The 26,554-nt window shown below is 41.8% G+C and overlaps 2 protein-coding genes and 1 non-coding gene across 3 annotated transcripts in view; all 3 read left to right on the top strand.

Annotated features, from left to right (window-relative positions):
- The first annotated feature begins 5,055 nt into the window (after positions 1-5,055).
- The window catches only part of DHTKD1 (dehydrogenase E1 and transketolase domain containing 1), a 49,433-nt gene continuing 27,934 nt past the window's right edge, over positions 5,056-26,554 (top strand). Inside the window, exons 1-5 of the mRNA XM_021696696.1 lie at positions 5,056-5,293; positions 19,294-19,449; positions 22,776-22,987; positions 23,806-24,000; positions 26,136-26,405. Of these exons, the coding sequence (XP_021552371.1) occupies positions 5,137-5,293; positions 19,294-19,449; positions 22,776-22,987; positions 23,806-24,000; positions 26,136-26,405 (990 nt within the window). The 5' untranslated portion in view covers positions 5,056-5,136. The remainder of the gene's footprint in view (positions 5,294-19,293; positions 19,450-22,775; positions 22,988-23,805; positions 24,001-26,135; positions 26,406-26,554) is intronic.
- On the top strand, positions 10,994-11,281 carry LOC110586472 (40S ribosomal protein S29-like). The gene has a single exon (XM_044915008.1). The coding sequence runs from the start codon at positions 11,000-11,002 to the stop codon at positions 11,168-11,170; it is 171 nt and encodes a 56-aa protein (XP_044770943.1). The 5' UTR covers positions 10,994-10,999; the 3' UTR covers positions 11,171-11,281.
- LOC123324963 lies at positions 20,390-20,496 on the top strand. The gene has a single exon (XR_006540139.1). It is a non-coding gene; the product is annotated as a U6 spliceosomal RNA (small nuclear RNA).

Genomic DNA, 26,554 nt, shown 5'->3' with positions numbered 1-26,554 from the left:
AAGGAAAAAGGGTTTAGGTTTTTAGGGATGGCAAATTGTGGAAAGGTAAATATACAGGGGGACCAATGGAAGATAAGGTTTGTTTTAATGAGTTTGTTATGTAGATTCCTCTGGCACCTTCTCTGGGCTGATTAGAGTCTATAGTTGTCTCCAGTGATTAAGAATCATCCTGCTCTTCTTATATTTGTTTCTTTCCAATTGCTTTCAGCTCAAGATGATCCTTATGCCGGAGAGGCATATTTTGGGGTGGCATACTCCGAACTCCTAGTTGATACCTAGAATATTCCTTTTCTCATACTCAATCATTGCTAATTGTCTTGTACCCTGACACACAGACTTACTTATCAGGCCTCATGCAGGCTCAAGACCATCACATCCCAAGAATCATGCTGAGGGCCACTACCATGATTAAAACCTTATAATAACAATATAATAATAATAATAATAGTAATAGCTAATATGTATTGAGTATTTACATTATGCCAGGCATTGTTCTAAAGTGTTTTACAGGTAGTTACACCAACCCTATTAGGTAGGTACTATTACAAGTCCCATTTTACGGATAGGGAAACTAAGGCTTAGAGTATGTAAGTAACTTGGCCATGATCCCACAGCTAGAAACTAGAATTTCACCACAGGCAGTCAGGCTCTAAAATCCATACATTCACTGAGCAAATGTTTCTGGGGTACCTATTTTGTGCCAGGCACTCTTCTAAGCACTTAAGATACATCTGTGAGCAAAACCTACAAAGACCTTTGTCCTTATGGAGCTTACATATTAGTTAAGGGAGATAGACAAAAAATGATAAGCAGATTTTATGGTATGTTAGGAAATGATATATGTAATGATAAAAATAAGAAGAGTAGAGTAAGGGGGAGCAGAAGTATAAAGGGTGATGAGGTTAGTTGCAATTTTAAGAAGGATATCAGGGTAGATCTTTCTAATTTTCAGTTATTATTTATTTATTTATTTATTTAAGATTTTATTTATTTATTTGACAGAGAGAGAGAGACAGAGAGAGAGGGAACACAAGCAGGGAGAGTGGAGAGGGAGAAGCAGGCTTTCTGCAGAGCAGGGAACCTGATGCGGGGCTCGATCCCAGGATCCTGGGATCATGACCTGAGCCGAAGGCAGACGCTTAACGACTGAGCCACCCAGGCACCCCTAATTTTCAGTTATAATTTAAAAATATTTTATAAATGCTTAAAATTTAAAATATATTATTTTATTTTTTTCCCAATGTAGGTAATACTTACATAAAATATATTTTTTTATTTTAAAGATTTTATTTTTGAGTAATCTCTGCACCCAATGTGGGGCTCAAACTCACAATCTTGAGATCTAGAGTCACATGTTCTACTGACTGAACCAGCCAGGCACCTCTAAAATGTAAAATATTTTTAAAAGATGAAAAATACATGGGCGCCTCGGTGGCTCAGTTGGTTGAGCGACTGCCTTCAGCTCAGGTCATGATCCTGGAGTCCTGGGATCGAGTCCCACATCAGGCTCCCTGCTCAGCAGGGAGTCTGCTTCTCCCTCTGACCCTCCCCCCTCTCATGTGCTCTCTCTCTCTCATTCTCTCTCTCAAATAAATAAATAAAATCTTAAAAAAAATAAATAAATAAAAGATGAAAAATACAAAGGATCATAAACCAAATATCCATATTCTCATCACCCACAATTTGACAGATACTAACATTTTGAAATGCTAACAGAGACTAACATTTTGAAATATTTATATCAGAATTTTCAGAACTATAGCTCTGTAGAAATCATAAAACTCCTGCCCCACCCATCCTATTCCTCTCCATGCCCCCCAAACAATTTACTGAAATTGATATGCATCCTACCTAATTATATATTTATACTTTTACTATATATGTACAGATTCATTAAAAACACATAGACTAATTTGATATATTTTTAAAACTTGTGTGAATATCATTCCTATCACTTTTTCTTCTCAATTTTATATTCTGGAAAACTATTTATGTTCTATGTGTACATCTAGTTCATTCATTTTTAATTTCTGTATAATATTCCATTGTACAAATAAGTAAGGCCTACACTCTCCCCTTCTCCTCTAGTGGCCCAATACATATCCTCTTACTTTTTACATTAAGCTTTAGAATAAAAAACATTTAGAACTTGAATGAACTTTAAAGAACATGTAGACCATGAGGAAATAGAGAGGTTGTGTCCTCTCAAGGTCACATAGCCAATCAATGGAAAAAATGGAATTAGAATTTGGTAGCCTGATCCCCAGCACAGCACTCGTGCAACTTCCACAGCATTACATTTCAATTCTAGAAATCTATATAAAACTGTATATAGAACCTTCTCTATATAACTGTCTATATCCATGTCCTATGTAAAAATAACATAATAGTAGAAAAGAGAACAAAACATTTAAGTTTTCCAGGAATAATAAAACTATTAAACTATATAAACTGTGGTTTTAACACAGCATAAGTAATATTGTAATGATTATAATAGTTCTTTTCCCACAGTCTGCTATGTATTTTTTTAATTGAATGCTCTTATTCTAATTCAGACAACAGCCCTGTGAATCAGATATTCATTTTAGGAAATACGTCTCACTCAATGTGGAAGAAGTATGGCAAGGCAAGGAATGACCCAAGGCCAGAATGCCATTGAGGAAGCTACTGTGGTCCTCCTGGAGAGAGGTGCTGATGGCCCGGACTAGGCAGTAACGAAGGAGAGTGGATAGATTTGAGAACTATTTTGGATAGATTGTACCTGGGGTCCAGGGATGGGATCCGTGTCATCTCTATTCCCAGTTGCTGCCCACATTTTTGCCCATTTCCCTGCTGATTTGAATCCATGCATTAGGGCTATGCCACACCTTTTCCCCTTCCTCAGCATCATCTGCTAACTTCCTAGTTGTTCCTCATCATTCACCAGAGGCTTCAATATATGACTAAGAGTCTTCCTCTACTTCAATTCCTGCCACTTCCAAGGTGATGTGAGTGTTCCTGTGGCACCTCATCTAAAAATCTGACCTCTCAGTTCTGACCTTCTCAGCTCTGATGACATTCTCCCTCACTCTACTTTAGCCAACCAACCTTCCTTATCATTACTTCTGCAATCATCACATCAAACACCCCATTTTCTTTCTTTCTTTCTTTTTCAGCACAAAAAAGTGTTTTTATTAAAGCACAGGGACAGGACCCATGGCAGAAAGAGCTTCTTCAAATACCCCATTTCTTTCTACAACCTTCTGTTCTAGTCAGATTCTCAGGCACCCCTAGTTTACCTATTCTTCAACCTCATTGGAACTACCAACCCATTGGCCCTTCCCTTCTTTTATCAGTCCATTCTTATATTTCTAGCCTTTTTTTTTTTCCAGCATAGAGCCCATGTTTTTTTGTTTGTTTGTTTTTAATTTCAATAGTTTGCCAACTAGTATCTTGAATGTCTTTGTCTCTTGGCCTTTCTATCACATCTACCTGGAAAAATTACAGCCATGAATGGATCCAATCATCATCCTTCCCACCTTCTCTGTGCCAAGCCAGCTGAGCATTAACGAAGAAAATCACAAAAGAGCAGAAATTGGTATCTCTTTCTATTCATGGTTGTCAACCTCAACTGGGTGGCTCCCAAAACTTTAGGACAATCTTTTACATTTTACTACTTTCCTCAATGACAGTTTCCTACTGTCCCCACCTTTCTCAACTCTGATTCACCTCCCCAGTCCCCAGCACCTTCTCAGATAATTCTTTTGGGGGGAAACTATAGCCTCATACTTCACATAGAAGAAATCCCTTCAGAATTCTACCATTGAATCTATAACTCTGATTGCTTTTGCACCAATCTTCTCTTATTTCCACCTGAATCAATGAAAAACACGTGTCTTCTCCCTTTCTAGCATCATCTGTGCTTGGATCCTATCCCTTCCCATTGCACAGCCTCATTCTATTGGATTATCCCTCCCAAATATTGTATTTTTGATTTAGTACTTTGTAACATCTTTCAATCGTGTTCTAGACTCTTTTGTGTTAAAATTATTAAAAAAAATCCTAATCGCCATAACCAGCTTCATCCCTGAGGATTCTGTTCTAGTGTCCTTTCCACTTAGGAGGTTCCCCTGGCACACCTGTTTGTACTCAATGCTGATTTTCTATGCTTGCAGGGCACATGCCTCTGTCCAAGTATCTCTCATACTGTGTGTTGAGTTCAGTATACAACTGGCCTGGGAACTGATTAAAGGCAGACACTGTATCTTATTAATCCTTGGAACCTAGCGAAGTGCTCTGTGGGCACGGTGCTTCAGCGAGTGAGGTAGAGAGATCTCTTGGGCTCATAGGTGTAATGTTCTTAGGAGTATGGGGTATAGCTGCACGGCTGACTGGAATGATGGATGACTGACTAGGGAAGGATTCAGAGCCCTTCTATCAGCCACCTCATTGAGAAAGTTAAGGGTGAGTTGTGGAATTAAAGAGTTCGGGAAAATCTATCAGAGATAGACCAACGGAGAATCTCAGTATCTCCACACTGCCTGCAATCTTCATGCCCAATTTCTTTTCACTTTTATTTTATCCCCTTCTTACGGGCTCCTCCTCTGCTATTTTCTACTTTCTTCCTCAATGTTTCTTAAGAAAAAAAAGAGCAATATTGATTTTCTGGCTCCTTCATATGACCTCTATCTTCTTGCGTCCCTTGGTCTCCGTCCCACTACTTTTTTTGCACCCTGTCGCTGATTTTCCCCTTCGGTATGAAAACCAATTTCGTGTCTGTGTGGTTGTGTTCTGGGGCTTCCAGCAGAGGGGTGGTGGGTGAATACTCCTGGCGGGAGTCCTTAGATCATACAGAGATAACGAGTTTTGTACCGGACAGCAGATGACGCTCGCCTCAACACTTCCTACTCCCCTCGGCCTCCGGGGCCGCATGAGCCCTGCGGGATCCCGGGACGAGGCTCCGCCCCGTCGGCCGCTGACCGGGATTGGCTCCCAGGGGCCGGCCCCTGACCAATCAGGCGCGGGGGCGTTGCCCCCGGGGCGGGGCTCCCGCCTCTCGCTTCCCGCTGCGCGGGGTGCAGGCGGCCCAGAAGCGACCCTTCTTTGCTCCGGGTGGGTGGTGCCCTTCGTCTCCCGACCCAGGGGTCCAGGCGGGACATGGCCACGGCCACTGTGGCAGCAGCAAGACGAGGCTTCTGCCGAGCCCGTCCACTCCTCCTCCGGCGCGGTTACCAGACGGAGAAGGGCGTCTATGGCTACCGGCCGAGGAAGCCCGAGAGCCGGGAGCCCCGGGGCGGCCTGGCGCGCCCTCCAGGTCTGGGATAGGGCCGGGATCGTGGGCGCAGGGTCCGGGGAGGCACGGGGCCTCCCCGACAGGCCTGAAGTGGGGTGCTGTTGTCGGGGAGGTCGGGCTTCTGGGGTCTGCAAAGTGTGCTCAGGCGGGTGGGGAGTAAGGGGAGGTGAGGGGCCCAAGGGAGGCAGGCATGGGTGTTGCCAGGGTCAGGGTCATAGTCTGTCCAGCCGACTCGGTAGCTGGGGAATCTTGAGGTCGAGGTCTCGGCCTTGGTTCCACGCTTGGGTGATCTTCCCAGCGTTCGTGTTCCGACTGGTTTGTGAGCCCTTGTCTTTTCTATTCCTTGGATGTAAACTTGTGGAAACTTAGCTCATTGCAAAGGCGGGGCGGCGGAGAAAAAAAAACTCCCAGCTCCTCGAGTTTACTCAAAGATACATTTCCAGGGCCATCTCGAAGGCTCGTGTGAGCAGAATGTGTGGGGATCACGACTGTACTGCGAGGGTGAAGGGGGCAGTTAGTTGGTGGTCTTGGACCGCAGCATGGTATTAATTATTTGTCTCCCTGACCTAACCAGCCTTTAACTTTAATTTCAGAGTTTTAAACTCCTTTCTGAATTTAGAAGTATGTTACTGGTGCTTTTAATGGATTAGGAGACATGAATATCAGTTCTTGAGACCTCTCTTTGCATGCTCATGTGCAAGAGACCTATTTTGGGTATTTGGTTTATGCTGCAAAACTGTCTATGTTTTTTTTTTTTTTAATATTATTTATTTGAGAGAGAGAGAACGCTGCTGGCGCTGGTGAGTGAGGGGAGGAGCTGAGGGAGAGAATCTTCTAGCAGACTCCTCCTGAGTGTGAGCCTGCCTCCTGGGGCGCCATGACCCATGAGATCATGACTGAGCCACCCAGGTGCCCCCAAAGTTGTCTATATTTAATCCTCACAGAGTAGAAGATGAATACAGACTGATTATTAGAGGAAGATCATTTGGCATCTTCAATCCAGCTATTAGCTTAACAATGAAGATCCTCTTCATCATATAAGAACCCGAACTTTGAATCTTATATTATGCATTGGGACCTCAGTATTTTGCTCTTGACCTCAGGGGATGTTAATAGTAAACCTGATTTCTGTCTCTTGGATGCAGTGGGATTTCTTTAGGGAAAGCATTTTGGCCAACTAGTAATCCCATGAGGGTAAAACTACTGATGTCTTCTTTCACTTTGCAAATAAAGTGTCAAGAATTTTATATGTCAATTATTCTCAAACATTTAAGTGTATATTCAAATCATTTTGAGATGATTTTTAAAATGCCAGTTCCTGGGGAGCCTGGGTGGCTCAGTCAGTTGAGCACCTGACTCTTGATTTTGGCTTAGGTTGTGATCTCAGGGTCATGAGATGGAGCCCGGCATGGGGCTCCAAGCTCAGCAGGGAGTCTGCTGGAGGTGCTATCCCACTCCCTCTACCCCTACCCCAGCGTGCTCTCTCTCTCTCTCAAATAAATAAATCTTTTAAAAAATAAAATGCCAGTTCCCAAGCATCCCCCCACCCCAGGGTTCTAATTTAGTGGTCTGAGATCTGGTTCAAAAATACAGATTTTTATCAGGCATCCCAGGTCGATTCTCTAGTAGAAAGTCCATAGCCAGCTATGGCCAAATACTGTTATAGTTTTAAGGGATGTATATATAGGACATGTTTGACAATCTCTTCTTCATTTAAAATCATATTAGTGTGTACTCAGTACACAATTACTGTGATCTTGTTTAAGATTTTCTCTCACAGTTGGGTCTCTATTTGATTTTTTTTTAAGATTTTATTTTTAAGTAATCTCCACATGCAAACATGGGGCTCGAACATATAGCCCCATGATCAAGAGTTGCATGCTCCAGGGACTGAGCCAGCCAGGGCCCCTCTATTTGATTCTTAATAACAGCCTGATAGCTGAAAACAGCCTTGCCTTGGAAAAACCTGGGCCAGTGTTTTTGTTTTGTTTTTAAGATTTTATTTTTATTTATTTATTTGAGAGACAGATAACGAGAGAGAGCACAAGTGGGGAGGAGAGGGAGAATAGGCTTCTGCTGAGCAGGGAGCCCAACGTGGGGCTCGATCCCAGGACCCTGGGATCATGACCTGAGCCAAAGGCAGACGCTTAACCAGCTGAGCCACTGAGGCATCCCATGGGCCAGTGGTTTTTAACTGGAAGACTGTATCCAAATCATCTTGGGAGCTTTGGGCTGGTGTGGTTTGAAAATTATCTCTGGGGTTGATTTTGTATATAAACCCTTTCCTCCCCTTCATCACCAAATTGTCCCCACCCCCAGTAATGAATTTGCTCTACTGTGAGGTGCTTGGTGACCTTTGAAAAGTTCAGTATTGAGTTAGAACTGCAGGCCAATGGTGGCCTCTTGTGGTAATGGGAGGCAAGAGTGAAATCAGTGCCTGGGAACAATTGTTGCATGGTTATAGGATCTAGCTTAAGGAATTTTGTTGCTAAGGGCAATACTTTTCTTTTCATTCTTCTTATCTTTTAACTACTCTGAATAAAACTGAAAGGCAAGTGGGCAACCCTGCAACTTTCTTCAAAATTACCGTTGCATGCAGATCTTTGGCAGGTTTTTCTTCTCTCTGTTTCAGAATTTACTCCATTATTTTGTAGTGACTCTGTAGATCACTATCTCCTACTAGGCTGGGTAGGAGAAAGGGGGAGGAGAGTTGGGTCTATCACTTCGAGTAGCATCTCCCTGGCCAGAAGTTTGTCAGTATATATCTGCGAAGGAGACTGGAAAGCATAATTTTTAAAAAATTTATTTGTCAGAGAGAGAACACAAGCAGGGGGAGCGGCAGGCAGAACAGGCAGAGAGAGAAGTAGGCTCTCCACTGAGCAAGGAGCCTGAAACGGGGCTCGATCCCAAGACCCCGGGATCATGACCTGAGCTGAAGGCAGATGCTTAACGAACTGAGCCACCCAGGCGTCCCTGGAAAGCATAATTTTTATTTAGGGTGGCCAGGTACTAGCTAAAAATTATGTGGGGAAAATATTGGGAAAAAGCTAGTAATCACTGCACTCCACCCCTCTGACCACTCAAATAACCTAAGCTTTTCTTCCCATACATAGGATGTATTCACCTCCTTTCTCCTCCATTCGGTTCTTGACTCCATCTCAAAGTCTCTTATGTCCGGAGAATGTAGAGTCCTCTCTGTCAGGGCTGGCCGGGTCTTCTCATGCTCTGGAATTTTATGAACTGCCACACACACCCTATTGACACATTCAATATACAAAGAAAACTCTCATCTGGGAAAGGAAAGAGGGAACTACAGCAGTCACTATTCAAACCAGTTATCAAATCCTGTTGGAGGGGAATGATAAAAGCTCCTTGATGTGGAACTTTGTTGTAAGTTCACTACAGGCCCCTGGCTTTGCCTTCTGTCTTCCTTTATCCGTTGTCCTCTGTGGCCATCTCTGACGTGAGCATTGGGGAGTGTGCCATCCTTGGGGGCTGCATACCTTCCATAGCCTACTTTATTTTGGTAAGGTTAGGAGCCCGAGAGTTACTTTAGGGGTCATCAATTACAGGCATTTTCTATGACCAGAACGGGGATTTGTTTGGCAGTACAATTTTCTTTTTCTTTCTTTCTTTTTTAAGGTTATTTGTTAATGTGAGGGGGGAGGGGCAGGGAGGGAGGGAGAGAGAATCCTGAAGCAGACTCCCTGCTGAGTGCGGGATTCCATCCCAGGACCCTGAGATCCTGACCTGAGCCAAAATCAAGAGCCAGTCGCTCAACCGACTGAGCCACCCGCTCAACCGACTGAGCCACCCAGGCGCCCAGCAGTACAATTTTCTTGTAACAGTCATAGGTCTGCAGTCTTTTTGCCTGTGGTCATTCTATGAGCAAATTGCCTTCAGTCAAAGATCTTATCTAGACCTACTTTTTAAGCCTTGAAACCTCTGGTCTTTTATTTACTGCTTCTGTGCCCTACCCACTCAGCTCCCTAAACTTAATGTGCTTACCTTGAGACCATCTAAAATAATAGTGGGAAGGCAACACCCTTTATTGGACCTTGCAGGCTCAGCTGGCTCCCATTGTCTAACAGTGTGCTTTCTAGAAGGTACTTGAAGAAGGGTTTGCCTGTTCTCTTACCTCCTGCTGAGGCAGCCTCTTCTGAACCACCTTTTCTTTCTTTTTTTTTAGATTTTATTTATTTATTTGAGAGAGAGAGAGAGAGAACAACCTGGGGGGAGGGGGAGAGGGAGAGGCAGACTCCCCGCTAAGCAGGGAGCCCCACATGGGGCTCGATCCCAGGACCCCAGGATCATGACCTGAGCCAAAGGCAGATGCTCACTTAACCGCCTGAGCCATCCAGGTATCCCTTGAACTGCCTTTTCTAAGTGCTTCTAATTTCCCAAACTTGCCAGGATCTGCCTTCCAGGTACAGAGGCCTCCTGTTAGCAGAGCTGAATTTCCCTCCATCTCTTCTTGTTTGATCTCCCTTGACCTCATCTTTCTCCCTGGGCTTTCCTGAAAGTGACAAGAAACCGTGATCACATGCTACTAAGCTACAGCCCCATGGACATAAGTCTGCCCACAGGATATCACAGGGGACAGTTTCACTGCGTGTTTTGTCAGACAGCAGAACACAGTGCTCATTAGCTTTCTAGTCTGAAATGTCTGGTCCCTGGCACCCACTGTTGGACCGCTAAGGCAACGTCATATGTATTTTAGGCTCTGTTATGTAGCCACCCACCTCGGGTACCAAATTGTGTGTTAGATAGGATAAGTTCAAGGGCCATGTCAGAGACCTGGAATAACAGTGACTTAAGTAAGATGACCAAAGGTCTGAGCTGTACAGCTGCTTTGCTCTGCAAAGCCATATGGGGTTCAAGCTCCTTCTGTGTTGTTTCTTCATCATCCTGTGGGTGTTGCTCTCTACTCTGGTCCGGAATGGGTCACCATTGCATCCACAGTCTGGCCAGTAGGACAGAGGAAAGGGGGGAGAAAAGACCTCTCCCTTTAAGGACAAGACCCAGGAGGTGCAGACATCAGTGCTACTCCCTTCTCACTCATCAGAACTTAGTTACGTGGTCAGCTGGCTGCCTGGGGGGCCGGGACGCATATCTTTATTCTGGGTGGCCATATGTTTGAATATCTATTACTATGAAAGAGAAGGGAAAATGGATATTGGGAGTTGGAGAAGTCTCTGCTACAGACGAATTGTAGAAATCCGGGGCAAGCAACCCACCTTCAACTTTTTCACCTCATACTTCATATCAAATTTTGAGCACTGTGTTTCTCAAAGCCTTGCTTTCTTTCTGTTTTCACTATTGGGATCCTAGTCTAGGCCTTTAATTCTGGTCTGCTGCCAAAAAAAAAAAAGTTTAATTCAGGTGTTCCTAACCAAGGTCCATGGATCCATATGAAAAAGTTTCAGAGGGTCTGTGGACTTTGCACAACTCTCTGTGTGTCTAGGCAAAGAGCCTGTAGGTTTCATTGAATTCTCAAAGAGATGCATGACTTCACAAAGATAAAACGGCTAGCCTCACTGGTATTAAAATTCGTAACCTAGTTCCTGTCTGGCTTAGTCTAGTCTTTCTGAAACGTTGGTTTCATTGAGTCATTTTCTTTCTTTCTTTCTTTTTTTGAGTCATTTTCTTAACTCAGATGTCCAAAGGCTCTACTTTGCCTCTCAGAATAAAATCCACCTTTTGCCTCGTTGCATCCGAGAGAGCAAGATGGGTCACCAGCAGCTGTACTGGAGCCATCCGAGGAAATTTGGCCAGGGTTCTCGTTCTTGCCGCGTCTGCTCAAACCGGCTCGGTCTGATCCGGAAATACGGCCTCAATATGTGCCGCCAGTGTTTCCGTCAGTACGCGAAGGACATAGGCTTCATTAAGTTGGATTAAGTGAACTTCCTTGAATTGGTCATCCAGGATAACCTACCTTAACTGCGGATACCCAAGATACCTACTTTAATGCTAACACATTGTACATAAAATAAAAATGCTTCAATTATGGGGAAAAAAAAGAATAAAATCCAGATTCTTTTTTTTTTTTAAAGATTTTTATTTATTTATTGAGAGAGATAGTGATAGAGCATCAGAGGGGGGAGAGTCAGAGGGAGAAGCAGACTCCCTGCTGAGCAGGGAGCCCGATGCGGGACTCGATCCCGGGACTCTAGGATCATGACCTGAGCCGAAGGCAGTCGCCTAACCAACTGAGCCACCCAGGCGCCCAAAATCCAGATTCTTTAGCTTAATATTCAGTGCGCTTCATGTTTCCTGACACATTCTGCCTTCTTTCTTACCTCTCTCCAACATAAATTCCCCCATATTCTTTATCCTATATGCCTTTCCACTTCTTATGCATCTCTATTCCCATCTCCTCCGTGACATCTGTCCAGACAACTCCAGCCAATCCTAATCTGAGCTCCTTCAACTCTCATTATGGGACCCCTTGGACTCTACTGAACGTTTTATGATTGTGCAGTTTTGTGTAGGGACCATCCGCTCACATTGTAGGATCCTGCCTGGTGAAGACCTTGTCCTACATTCCTCTCAGCTCTACAGTTAACTGAATACTTATGAAATGATTTATTCCTACTAAGAAATGGAAATATGATTCTGTATATGCAATTTATTTATAACATTTAGTGCATTGAATTTTGCATGTTATCACCATAACACCAAATATCAAGAAAGGAAGCACCTTTGAGATACATTGGGTAATGTACTGTATTACTATGTTTTAGAAAAAGTAATAATTTCTTTTTTAATGATGAACACAATGAAGACTTGCTGGGGTTTTTTCTTAAGTTCCATTTAAGTGTGTGCTTACGGTCAGTTCTATTAATTAGAACAGGAGTACATGGTTTAATTAACGCCTGCCAGTTGTCTTAAAAGGTACCATCTTGGTTGAGAGGAATGATTGAGTTGGTGTGATGGATCATGTATACAACTTTTTGGTATTGGCAAAGTTAATCAAAGGACAAGCCCTACTGAAAATGGACACATGGCATCCTCCCACATCAAAGGTGACATAGTGAAGTGGGAGGAGGTATGATCAAAGTTATGGTGCCTCGCTCCTCCTCTTTGCCCTTCCTTCATCAGCCTTCTTTCTTCAAATATTTATCTTGGCTGAAAATCAGTGCCTGCATAGGACGACTGCATCATTTTCTAAGACTTCCATTGCATGGAGGCTTTAAGGAGATATTGAATTTGCTTCTAATAACCTCTTAGATGGCAGTGGTTTCATTAGTTAAAATTTGACCTACGATTAGTGTTTTTTGTAGCTGGATATTAGTAACAGCTTGTACTTTAGCCTCTGTAAACTTCAATTCGGGTAAGCTTGAATTTATTTATCAACAATCCCAGTTAAAAATGGAAGAGTGCTGATTCATGAGTATAAGTTTAATTATGGAGGATTTGGATTACAAAAAATGGCGGAAATTAGGGACCAGCAGAAGATGGGAGCCATAGGATTCCAAATAGTGTTGAGTGATTACTGAACTTGGCATTGAGCTTTAATGGTTGAAGTGAGGTTGTGGGTATGTTGCATATTAGAAATAGCGGGAACCTCTAGTGGAGTCATGGGAAAAGTAGTTGAAGAAAATCTTATTGCATTAGAGATTTTTAAAAATCTCAATAATTCTGGAATACAAATGTAGACCAAAAAAGGCTAATGACATTAGCTCTTTTTTTTTTTTTTTTTTTTTTGTCCCAGGGATGTCCAGTTCTCTCATCCCTTTTGCTGTAGGCTCTGGACTTTCCTTTTCAATTTTTGATATAGTATAATGGAAAAAGACTGGATTGAAGTCAAATATGCTTGAGTTCAAATTCTACCTTCTTTACTACCTATGTGACATTTTGCAAGTCACTTAACCTCTTTGAGCCTCAGTTTACTCTTCTGCAGCTAAGGATACCTATTTCAGTGTTCTAAGAGTTTAGTGAGATGCTGTGTGTGAAACACTGAGCACAGTGTGTAGCAAAAGTTAGTTCTCAGGGCGCCTGGGTGGCTCAGTCAAGCATCTGCCTTTGGCTCAGGTCATGCTCCCAGGATCCTGGGATTGAGCCCTGCATCGGCTTCCGTGCTAGGCAAGGAGTCTCCTTCTCCCTCTCCCTCTGCCCCTCCCCCCCTTGTGTGCGTGCACATGCGCGTGCTCAATTGCTCTCTCCATCAAATAAATAAATAAATTTTTTAAAAAAAGTTAGTTCTCATTATCATTTACTATCAATCTGTGACACTTATCTATCTTGGCAGTGATTTAGGAAAGGATTGGGAGAAAAACAGAAAGGACCAGAACAAGGATTTTTTTGTTTTGTTGTTGTTGTTGTTGTTTTGTTTAGTGTTTTTTTTTTTTTAAGGAAGAAATATCTGGCGAAATAAATTTATTTAATAAAGATACTGTGTTTGAGATGGAAAGAGAGGGTATGATATAAAATGAACTCGGTTGCACAGCCTCGGTCTGAGTTTGCTGTACAGAATATAGTATTCTGGTACAAAGTCTTGGTTTTAATGTGGTTATCTATGAAGTTCCTAAGCTGAAGCTGGGAGGCAGGCATCACATTTTAATGGGGTTCAGAGGGACTCCAGTTATGAAATTCTCTTTCTTGGAGTCTTCAGTCATTTTATCCAACATTCCCACTTGCTATAAGCATATGCTGCCTTAAATGGAAGATTATTGGATGTGATCTAGATATTTTGGGGGAGGCTATTTATGACCGGATGATGAGAAAGAACTCTACTGACTTTAAGTTTAAGTACTAAGTTTAGTTTATCTGCCTGTGTACTTCATGATGATTAATATGAACCCTTCCTGAAAATCAAAACCCTTTAGCGCCCCTGCTGTGCTTGCTTATGGAGAGAATAAAGTCACTGATGTAGATATCCCTGTCATATTTTTTTTCACTCCCCAAGCAACAGAAACCAACTGTGGCTATCTAACGCAAAGAGGGGACTTTATTTGAAAGATACAAGGGTATCTCCCAGAACCGAAGGATATGTGTAGCAACCAAGACTCAGTGGGGGGGGAAGAAGACCAGAACTAACTCAGGGAATATTGGCAAAAGCTGCACGTGGGCCCACAGGGCACAGCTGTTAATGTACTCAGCTCCTCTGCCACCCATAATGTGAGTCGGGGGTCCTCGAGACCACCCCCACATTTAGAGAGTCACCAGAAAGACTCATGGCACTCAGCCTATAGTTGTATTCATGGCTCAGATTTATCACAGTGATGTAATAAGGATACACAGCGGGATCATAATGGGAAAAAGCACAGGAAAAGGCAGCTCTGGAGACACCTTTGTGCAGCCTTTCTTATACTCTCTCCCCCATGAGGAGTGATACAGAATGATCTCCTCTTCAAGTAACGTAAACACAGTAATAGATGTGCGATGTTGCTAACCTGGAAGTCCATTAGAAGCTCTGCACCCAAGGTTTTTATCAGCAGATGTTCATAAGCATCCTCTGCATGTGCCAAAATTCCAGACTTCCAGAAGGAAAGCAGGTGTTCAGCATAAACCACATTGTTTGCACAAACAGGAGGCATAGTGAACCACCCTTATCTCCCAATCCCAAGTCATAAAGTCTGGAAAGATTAAATCGGACCCACCTCGACTCTGGTGTCTTTGCAATCCGTTAATTGGGAGGGAGGCAGAAGGGAATGAGGTAGACATGGCCTCGGGAACCCACTTCCTGGAATGGGAGGATGCAGTTCTCAGAAAAGAGGGGCTCAAAGTAAGGAAGAAGGATCCACAGCAGCTCTTGTACTGCACATTTGAGGGCTCTGGGAAACTTTCATCACGAGGGTTCTGTGACTCTTATAATACACTGACTCTCAGGACTTCACTCAGTTCATAACAAATGTTTCTTGAGCATCTACTCTGTGCCAGTCTCTTGAGCCAGAAGCCTGCCTTCGGTATTTTCCATTTCATTTTGAAGAAGAGTTGTGTATATGTGCTGTTGTTTTCCCTATTCTCTCTGGCATCTTAAGGATTTAAACACCAAATTAAATTCTTCTGAACTTCTATAGATATCCTAAGTACTAAGTTGTTTGGGTGGTATGATGCCTAACATGAAGATAGTCATTTTTCTTTTACAGTAATCCCTTGGTTTATTTATACAGTGATAGGAAGTTATTTTTATGAGAAATATATATATTCAATTGCGATGCTAGCATCCTTTTAAATCTTTTAATTTCACTATTTGCTACAAAAGTAATACAGGTGAAGCACTTTTATCCAATGCATTTGAAACTAGAACACGTTAATTTCATGTCAGTTAATTTCAAAAAGGGTTATTAAAGCAAGGAATATGATAAAGAAATGAGAGATGCTTTAAGTATTTTAACAAATATATTTATTTTTTTGTGTTTGCAAATTTTTAAAATTAAGAGCACTTACGGAAGTAATCTGAATACAATGTCTCTCTAGATTTTTATGATTTTCCCCCTAATATTTTACTTTCTCCCATAGCAACAGCCGTGGGAACAAATATAACTGATTCTTACAGGCAAGAAGTCCCCTGGTGGGGACAGGTGTGCCAGGTGCACTGGAAAAAACCCACTAATCATAAGTTTTCAGGGGTGCCTGGGTGGCTCAGTTGGTTAGGCGTCTGCCTTTGGCTCAGGTCATGATCTCAGGGTCCTGGGATTGAGTCCCGCATCCGGCTCCTTGCTCAGCGGGGAGCCTGCTTCTCCCTCTCCCTCTGTCTGATGCTTCCCCTGCTTGTGCTCTCTCTCTCTGTCAAAATAAATAAATAAAATCTTAAAAAAAAAAAGCTTTCAGAGTGCAGGAGGCAACAAGTCAGTTAAATGGATACAATTTAAAGAGCTCTATACATGTTCACTGTGGAAAACTTAGTAAATATGGTAAGCAAAAAACCAAAAATCAGGAATTTTAATATAGAATAATCCCCGGGACGCCTGGGTGGCTCAGTCGGTTAAGCGTCTGCCTTCAGCTCAGGTCATGATCCCCGGGTCCTGGGATCGAGTCCCACATCGGGCTCCTTGCTGAGCAAGGAGCCTGCTTCTCCCTCTGCCTGCCTCTGTCTCTCTCTCTCTCTGATAAATAAATAAAATCTTAAAAAATATATATATATAGAATAATCCCCAATTTTTTGGTCCATTTCCTTTGCATATATGAAATACATATACACACATACATATATATGAAGTATATAGATACTAATATTATGATATATAGACTATATAATGAAATATGCATTATGTGTTATACACATTTTAACAAAGAACAGGCTCATGCTTTATATACTGTTATAGTCTTTTTTCATCTACATACACTGACACTTTTCCATTAAGCTTCTCCTACAACATTGTTTTGTAATGGCTATTGGCAAATGGAGATTAGTTGACAACACTATGTCGTTGTGCCTCAGAGGACTGGGGGCTTGCAGAGTTAGAACACTAACAATTCGGGGCACCTGGGTGGCTCAGTCGTTAAGCGTCTGCCCTCAGCCCAGGTCATGATCCCAGGGTCCTGGGATCGAGCCCCGCATCGGGCTCCCTGCTTGGCGGGAAGCCTGCTTCTCCCTCTCCCACTCCCCCTGCTTGTGTTCCCTCTCCCACTGTATCTCTCTCTGTCAAATAAATAAATAAAATCTTAAAAAAAAAAACCCAAAACAACACTAACAATTCAGGAATGCGAATAACGATAGGCGAATGTCCTGTGAGGAGCAAGGAGGCTTCGACTCCACCTTCAGTACCTGAGGGGTGGGTGTGGTGATGAGTAGCTTCACCTCCCGCTGTCCTCCGGAGGCTAGGGAGGTGGGGGGCAAGCAGGTTCCAGTTCGGACAGGGGTATAAGGAAAGTTTAAAGAAGAGGGTAAGAATGCAGAGAGGTTTGTTAATCATGGAGCAGAATTCCAGAGGTGACAATGGAAGGATCTGGGAGGCAGAGGGAAGGGGTACGGGATTGGGTCTGCGAGAAGAAACCAGAACAGTGGAAGGAGGGTCCGAGAGAAAACAGATTGCCAGGATGGATGTAGGATGTACCTAGAGGTGCGGAGGGGACGGACCTCTTTCTCTGGCTCTCTCTCACATAGCAGTGGCCATGTGTTCTTGGGAGTGAGCAGCATACCTGTGTGCCGATGCCCACGCCATTACTTTGGAGTAGCATGAAAAGTCCAGTGAGCAGTGACCTCTGTGAGCTGACGTAGGTTCACTACGAGAATGTTTTCAACAGGGCTACTAATTTGAGAACGGTGACGATAACCCTACATATTTACTATTGGACTTGTCCTGCTAGAGATGTAGTCTTGTACACATTACTAGAAGCTGCAGAAAGTGCAGGAGATAACCCTGCAGGAGAAAACAGACTGAGAAAAAGGCTCTGGGCAGACCTGCAGAGCACTAATATTTTAGAGATGGGCAAAGAAGAGGAGGTCCCCGCAAATGACTGAGGTTGAGTAGCCGGTGAGTTAGAAGAAAAGCAGGATCTTGCAAACAGAGCCCAGGGAAGAATGTGGGTTTTTTTTTTTGTTCTGTTGTGTTTTGTTTTGTTTTTTTGGGGTGGGGGAGGGACAATGTGTTTTTAAGGAGTGGCCATTGGGGACAATGCTTTGGACATGGTCTGTCTGGATTTTAGCCACAAATCTGAAGGTTTCCTACTTCACAACACAGCAATTGAGAACTTCAGAAGGATTCAGAATAGAACCCTATAGCAATTCATATAACTACCCTCCAGACTGAAATCAATTCATTTACTGGGATTGATTGATTAGTTTACTAGTTTATTAGACATAGTATGGAACCTCCTAACTGTTGTATTAGTGCAAACGTATCTTTTACATACTCATTTCATCTCTGTTCTTTCCTGTGAGCCTGCAACAAGACATATATTTTGCAATCCTCTGACTACAAACCCAAGCACATGTGTACTCCTTGCATGGCAATAAATATTCATGAAATGGTCATTAAATCGTTCAAAATATGCTAACAATTTTCTCTGGGTTCTAAGAAGAAAAACACAAACTGAAAAAACATTCAGAAAATGTGTGCCCTCAAGAGCAGATCTGCTCATCTTCAGAGATTTACGTTCAGTTTGTAAGGCTGCCTTGATTAACTGAAGGTGAATTGAGTGTGGGCATGAAGGATTTTTTTTTTCTTTAAAATTTGGAAGAACTTCCATGTGAAAAAGAGAAGAAAAGCAGTTTTTGGCTCAATATAAAATCACCAGTTGGATTCATTGAGAGATAATGCCTCTCCTCCAAGCCGAGACCAAGGAACCATTCATTTAGGGCTTTATAAAGGGGATTTTTTGTTTTGTTTTTGTTTGTTTGTTTGCATTATGTGAGTGACAAGATCATTTTTAAGATCTTTTTCTAGTGTAAGATTTCATGAGTCTATGAAATAACTAGGTACCTGGCCTTTAAGAAATAGAGAAGGAAATATAACATTGATTTTGTAGTTCTACCTATTTCTATTTTTTTATGTAAAATATATACTTTTAAAGATTTTATTTATTTATTTGCCAGAGAGAGAGAGCATGAGTGCACAAGCAGGGGGAGTGGCAGGTAGAGGGAGAAGCAGGTTCCCTGCTGAGCAGGGAGCCCGATGCTGGACTTGGTAATGATCTGAGCGGAAGGCAAACGCCTAACCGACTGAGCCACCCAGGCATCCCTTTTTATGTAAAATATTTAAAAATCTCAAATAATAATTACAAGAACTATAATTATCCAGAATCTCAGCCTTCTAACAAGTCTTTTCAGTTTGAGCTGTTTCCTTTTACGAGATCTATCGATGGGCATAGTTGTTTTTACAAAGGTACACTCATAGTTCTGTCTCCTTTTTTTTTTTTCTAGTGACTTTAGCTATCATGAGATAAATTTAAAGAAGTAAGTGTGTTTTCTTGGATTATGGTAGTCTTTAATCCTGAGATGTGATGGGTAGGAGCAATGCATTAAAAAAGTCTAAGCCTGCAAAGACTTATTTGAAAAAACTGATTTTTTTTTTTTTTTGGTTTGTGGGCATTTCCTAAATTGTTTGTACTGTGTTCTTTCCCCCTTGAATTAGTTGATCATGGCCTTGCCAGGTTGGTGACAGTATACTGTGAACATGGTCATAAAGCTGCCAAAATCAACCCCCTCTTCAGTGGACAAGCCTTGCAGGAGAATGTGCCTGAAATCCAAGCTCTTGTGCAGACCCTGCAGGGACCCTTTAATACCACAGGTAAAGCTCATTGACACTAGACTGTCCATGTGACAGTTAACTGCCAACATGAGGTAGGGCTCCTTTCTCTGTTCTTGAAGAATCCACATGCCAACTGGAGCTGCGGCTTCTATGGGGTGTGAGTGACAGTGAGGGGCACATTCAAGCACTAAGAGGACCTGTCTTGAGGTTCTAGAGTAGTCTTTCAATAGGGCCCATTTCCTCTGAGTTTAAAAACATATTCACCAAAGAAGACATACAAATAGCCAACAGATATGTGGAAAGGTATTCAGTATCACTCATCATCAGGGAAATGCAAATCAAAACCACAATGAGATATTATCATCTCACACCTATTAGAAAGGCTATTAAAAAGACACCAGATAACAAGTGTTGGTAAGGATGTGGAGAAAAGGGAGCCCTCGTGTACTGTTGGGAATGCAAGTAGGTATAGCTACTGTGGAAAACAATTTAGAGGTTCCCTCAAAAAATTAAAAATAGAATTACCATATGATCCAATAATCCCACTTCTGAGTATTTATCCAAAGGAATTGAAATCAGGATATTGAAGAGTTATCTGTACTCTCATGTTTATTGTGGCATTATTAGAATAGCCAAAATATGAAAACAACCAAAATGTCCATCATTGGATGAATGAATAAAGAAATGCAGTGGAGGGGCACCTGGCTGGCTCAGTTGGTAGAGTATACAACTCTTACTCTTGGGGACATGAGTTCAAGCCCCACATTGGGCGTAGAGCCAACTTAAAAAAAAAAAAGAAAGAAAATGCAGTTTATGTACAGAATGGAATATTATTCAGCCTTAAAAAAGGAGGAAATCATGCCATTTGGGACAACATGGATGAACCTGGAGGGCATTATGCTAAGTGAAATAAAACCAGTCACAGAAGGACAGATACTGCATGATCCCACTGTATGAGGAATCTAAAGTAGTCAAACTCGTGCTAGCTTCAGCAGCACAGATATTAAAATTGGAATGATATAGAGAGGATTAGCATGGCCCCTGCACAAGAACAGCATGCAAATTCATGAAGCATTCTGTATTTAAGAAAAATAATGAAATAAAATAGTCAAACTCCTCGAACCAGTAGAATAATGGTTCCCAGGGTCTGGGGAGGGGTGGGAAAGGGAAGGTGTGGGTCAAAAGATACAAAGTTTCAATTATGAAAGATAAGTTCTGAAGATCTTCTATACAACATGGGCTTATAGTTAACAATATCATATTGTATACTTAAAACTTTGGTAAGAAAACAGATCTTATGGTCAGTGCTCTTTCCACAAAAGAAAATAAATTATTTCAAAAATGAGTAAAAAAATTCCAAGTCCTGAAATAAAAAAAAAATCGTCAGACTCCCATCATGTGCCATGCACTTTATATCCATTATGTCAATTAATTCTCATACCTACTACCTAAAGAAGTTACTGATAGGAAAACAGACACTCAGAGAACTTAAGCAGCTCATAGCGAGAAAGTGGCAGAGGTAAGGTGACAACCCACATCACCTTCCATTTCTGCAGCCTGAACTTTTTCTGCCTTTTTTCTTGCCCAGCCTGGGAACTTGAAGTTGGGGATGGATAACCCATCAGGATCCTGGGCTCCTACCTCATGTCATATTTTATTTTACTTTTATTTTTTTATTATTTTAATTTTTATTTATTATTTTTAAATATTTTATTCTTAAGTAATCTCTATACCCAACATGGGGCTCAAACTCCCAGCCCCGAGGTTGAGAGTCACACGCTCTTAGGACTGAGCCAGCCAGGTGCCCCTCATGTCATTTTTTTAAAGTTAATCTTAAGCCAGTGTCAAATTCTGGTATATGCATCAGTTAGTAATGTCTGGTAATTTATTGCAGTGTAATAAACCATTCCAAAATGTAGTGATCTTTAAGGGCACAACAATTTTGTTATCTTTCAGTTCTAGGATTTGACTGGACTCAGCTAGGTAATTCTCAGTTCAGGGTCTCTGAGACAAAAATCTATGCTACTATCATAATTTGAATGGCCCTTCAGGAGTGGAAAAGCTGTTTTAGTGTCATCCCTGTCCCCTTGTTGTACCTTATTCTTGCTGAGTCTACATACAGGTTCCTGATACTGTGTCAACTCATACGTCCATAACTTTGCATGGAATACCCTTCCATCTACCTGATGAACCTAGGACATTCCTGTTGATTTTTAAGCATTCAACAAGCATTCCCTGCGCTGCGAGGCAGAGCTACCCAGAGCTTTAGCCATTTTAAAGTATACACTTCAGTGACATTAAATATATCCACAGTGTTGTGCAACCATCAAGTTAGTTCCAGAACATTTTTATCACCCCAAAAGGAAATCTTGTGCCTACTTAGCAGTTACTCCCCATTTTGCCGTCTCCCCAATCCCTGGCAACCACGAATCTACTTTCCGTGTCTATAGATTTGCCTGTTCTTGACATTCTGTATAAATAAAAGTCATACTATGTGGCCTTTTGTGTCTGGCTTTTTTCACTTAGCATAATGTTTCCAAGTTTCACCCATATTGTAACATAAATTGGTACTTTATTCCTTTACATGGCTGAATAATATTCCATTGTATGGCTACATCACATTTGGTTTATCAATGGACATTGATATCAATGGACATTGGGTTATTTCCTATCTCATGTAATCTTAGCAACTCTCCCCTGAGGTGCTTTGACTGTTCCCGTTTTATAGATTAAAATGTGAGGCAGAGAAGCTAAGCAATACACAAAGCAATATCTATAACTTGAATGGTCAGTATCAAAGAGCTGAAGTTTATTGTAAGAAACCATAAGCAGTAATAAAGTAGGTTTGTAGGTTTAGGCAAATGACTGATAATTGATTTGGTGCTGAGCTATTGATATATTACAAACCTTCCCTTGTTTTGACTGAGGGTTGGGTAGATTTCCCTTTACCTTAAAATATTGCTTTGCTATCAATATTAAATCACATTAAGACCAACTGTTCAATGGTAGAATTGCTTTATAGCTATTAATAAGACTTGAACATTTGGAAAGATATTTCAGATAAAGGTAGGACCTCTGATTTCTAGCTATAAAGCAAATGAATGTCAGGTTCCAATTTTTATTTTGAAATTACAATAGAATCAAAATTTGGCATAAAGCAAAGATTTAATTCCCTCTCCTAGTATGACTACTTCATGGCCTTTGACCATATTTCTAGTTTTGCCTTTAGAAAAATCTAGATAGCCATTGATGATGACCCGAGTTATCCAGAACAAAATGCTCTGAATTGAAATATTTTGTATGTTCTATAATTAATTACGTGGTTGATTGCTTTTTAAAATGATCCCCTTGATTCCATTTTGTAGGATTATTGAACATGGGGAAGGAGGAGGCCTCTCTTGAGGAAGTATTGGCCTATCTCAACCAAATCTACTGTGGGCAAATTTCTATTGAAACCTCTCAACTTCAGAGCCAGGAGGAGAAAGACTGGTTTGCCAAGCGATTTGAAGAACTGAAAAAAGAGACTTTTAGCACAGAAGAGCGAAAACACCTGTCAAAACTAATGCTAGAATCTCAGGTATAAAAGTACCAGCTAATATCAATGGAATAGGATGGCTCCTCTTCTATAAAGATAACATAAATATTGAAGAGAGGGAATTAAAGCATTTACTTACCCCATTTATCCCCTTGCCTCAACACAACAGACAATATAACACACACCACTTGGTTCTAAGTAGAAAAAAGTAGATCACCAAACACCAGAGCTACTGGTTCTCCTCCGAGTCAAAATACTTTTTATATATTTGCCTATTCACTCTCTAAAAGACTGCAAAATCCTTAAGATCATCTCTTTTTATTACCTCAAGTGATCAAAGAAAGCTATGCATGAAAGCTCTTGGTTACAAATAAATGGAAGTGAATCTGTCAGGGCTCGGATCAGGCTCCAGCATGTCAAGATGATGAGAAAACGATTCCCAGTCATTTGGATAGTTGGGTGGTTTGCCACCTTGATGAGATAGTACTGTCGAGCCCGCTACTAAAACTCAGGGGCTAGCCAGGGCAGAATCGAAGGCCCAGCCCTTGCTTTAGAAGAACACATGCCTTTTTTTTCCCCCAGAGGAATAAATTCTAAGAGGCTTCCTCTGGGGCTAAGTTATTCTACCACTCACGTTATTTTCTCTGCATTCCCCCTGCTGCCTGGCGTCCTTGGCAAGGCGTTCCTGCCATGCTCCGGACTAGTTAACGCCTGTCTCTGGCGTATGTCATGAAGGGGCATTGCTGCAGCCACTTGAAGTAGTTTAGGGTCTTCCCACAACCCTCATAAACGTGTCTGACTTGGACCTGAGTAGCTGGCTCTCTTCCTGCAACAAATGTGTCTGACGTGATGTTCCACAGGAGTTTGACCACTTTTTGGCCACCAAGTTTGCCACAGTGAAGCGGTATGGGGGCGAAGGAGCCGAAAGCATGATGGGCTTTTTCCACGAGTTGCTGAAAATGTCAGCCTACAGCGGGATAACGGATGTGATTATTGGCATGCCCCACAGAGGGAGGCTTAATTTATTGACAGGCCTTCTGCAGTTCCCTCCAGAGGTAAGATACTTTCTATGATGCACAATTGGCTGTAACAGAATAGAACCGATAGTAATAATTCCTTTTAGAAACCCGAGTAAACATCTGCGCAGTTGGTCCAGGAGGTAGCCTAATGAATTGATGGATAGATCTGGTATTTGGGTTGATTTTCTGTGTCCTTTTATATGGATTCTTTCTTCTCTCAGGAAAGTTAAAGGTTAGTTTGTTTTCTCAAGGATGATGTGAATACCTAATTTCTTTTCTTTGAAGCACGCTTTCCTAATTTAATAGAAATCGTTCAAACAAACATTAAGATCTGTGCAATTATTTATAATTTTACCTTCCAAGAAGTCCATTTTACCTTCCATTTATGTGCAGAGTTTATACTTAACATACTGTACTAAAACTAATAATACATTGTTATCCTGGGAGACCACCACATGAGAGGTTTTATAGGTAATTGGATCTTGGTGTTCCTGTTCTGTCCAACTCAGCTGCTCTATCAGTCTCTCAAAAGACTGGAGAGTTAGGGCTGCAGATTTTATGTCCGGGAATATCAGAGTGACTTGCTATTTAATCAGATCATGGCTGCTATGCGTGGATAAACCTCACTACTGATGTTGGCCAGGAGATTAAAAGTAATTGTAAGTGTTAAAGGGACTGTGAGAGTTAATGGAGTGAATAGAGCCCATGGAAGGATGCGTTATCCTTAAACCACTAGAAAGTACACATGACATCATGTCTTGGGGCCAAGCTTTACCACTGTTTCTCATACCTCAGTTTTTCTGATGCGAGAGAGAGATTGATAATCAGCTCTTGAAAGACAAATATTTTCGAAAAGGCAGACAACAGAATAAAGTGATTGACAGATGGAGGAATGTGCTTAAACACAGGCAGAAATCCCTAAACCAGAAATTGCATTCCTAAAATATTGCAGACAAAAACATGACTCAAAGATGCTGAATTATAAATGATCATATTTGTGAGAAACATGGATGTACCCATACTGTCTAAGTATGTGTGCTCCTATTTGTCGATAGGTCAGTAAGAAGCTTTTGGGTCATTCAAACCATTTGGATAAATGAGGATAACATGCTGTTTTTGGTAACTACCTTGGCTTGAGACCCGGCTTCATTACTTACTAGCTAAGGACCTTTAACAATTTAGTTAATTTCTCTTGCTTGTGCATTTTAAAAATGGGTAGTAATGGTTATATCTAGGTAGACTGTGAAAATGAAGTGAAGTCCTTTGAGAATTGGACAGTAGAATTTTTTAGGCATGACTTGAGCTAATCCTGGATGTCATCTTGTGTCTAAATGGGATTATATTCTATTCTATCATTTTCCTGTCTACCTATTTTTTTTTAAAGATTTTTTTTTTAGATTTTATTTATTTATATATTTATTTGACAGAGAGAGAGAGAGAGAGAGAGAGCACGTGCACAAGCGAGCATAAGCAGGGAGGGGCAGAGGGAGAGGGAGAAGCAGACTGCCTGCTGAGCAGGGAGCCCAACTCGGGGCTGGATCCTAGGACCCTGGGATCATGACCTGGGCTGAAGGCAGATGCTTAACTGACTGAGCCACCCAGGCACCCCAAAGATTTTATTTATTTAATTGAGAGAAAAAGAGAGCATGAACGGGGAGGGGGGAAGGGGCAGAGGCAGGCTCTCCACTTGAGCAGGGAACCCGACACGGGGCTCCATCCCAGGACCCTGGGATCATGACCTGAGCTGAAGGCAGACGCTTAACCGACTGAGCCACCCAGGCACCTCTTTCCTGTCTACCTTTAACAAGATTCATAAAAAGTTCTTTTGGAGAATATATTCTAACAGGTGTATTTAAGAAAAATTATTTTGCATATTGCAAGGCAGAGGTAACTTACTAACATCTTACTCTCTTACTATCTACATGTCTAACTAGTCATGTTAGACTCTTCTCAAAGTGTTGGTATTTCATTTGATGGTGAAGATCTCCAAATAGTTCTGTGCATTTAAGCAGTTAGAAGCTTGTGCCTTTCTTTTTAAAGAATGCATGGTGATCATAGTTATACAAGTATGTGTGTCAACTTCTTTCAGTTGTATGATTTAAACTAACCACCTCTTCTCTGGTGTCCATTGTGATAAAAGACATTTTCTCTTGTATGTTTATTCATAACAGCTGATGTTCCGTAAAATGAGAGGCTTAAGTGAATTTCCGGAAAATGTTTCGGCCACTGGAGATGTCCTGTCTCACTTGACCTCTTCGGTTGACCTGGACTTCGGCGCGCACCATCCCCTCCACGTGACCATGCTGCCTAACCCCTCACACCTGGAAGCCGTCAACCCCGTGGCCGTGGGGAAGACTCGAGGAAGGCAGCAGTCTAGACAGGACGGGGACTACTCTCCAGACAGTTCGGCTCAGCCTGGGGACAAAGTCATTTGCTTACAGGTACTTGTAGCTTCAGCAAGGGAGGCCGGAGGCTGAGGAGAGCAAGAGGAAGGGAAGGGAGATGGTAGACGTTCAAGATGAAATTGAGATTAACTTTTGGGAAAAGAAGATTCCGGGCTTGTTTTTAAAATTAATAGCAGGTATGAGGT

This window comes from Neomonachus schauinslandi, chromosome 5 (genome assembly GCF_002201575.2).
Source record: "Neomonachus schauinslandi chromosome 5, ASM220157v2, whole genome shotgun sequence".
Taxonomy (NCBI): Eukaryota; Metazoa; Chordata; class Mammalia; order Carnivora; family Phocidae; genus Neomonachus; species Neomonachus schauinslandi.
This window is presented reverse-complemented; position numbering and strand designations above follow the sequence as displayed.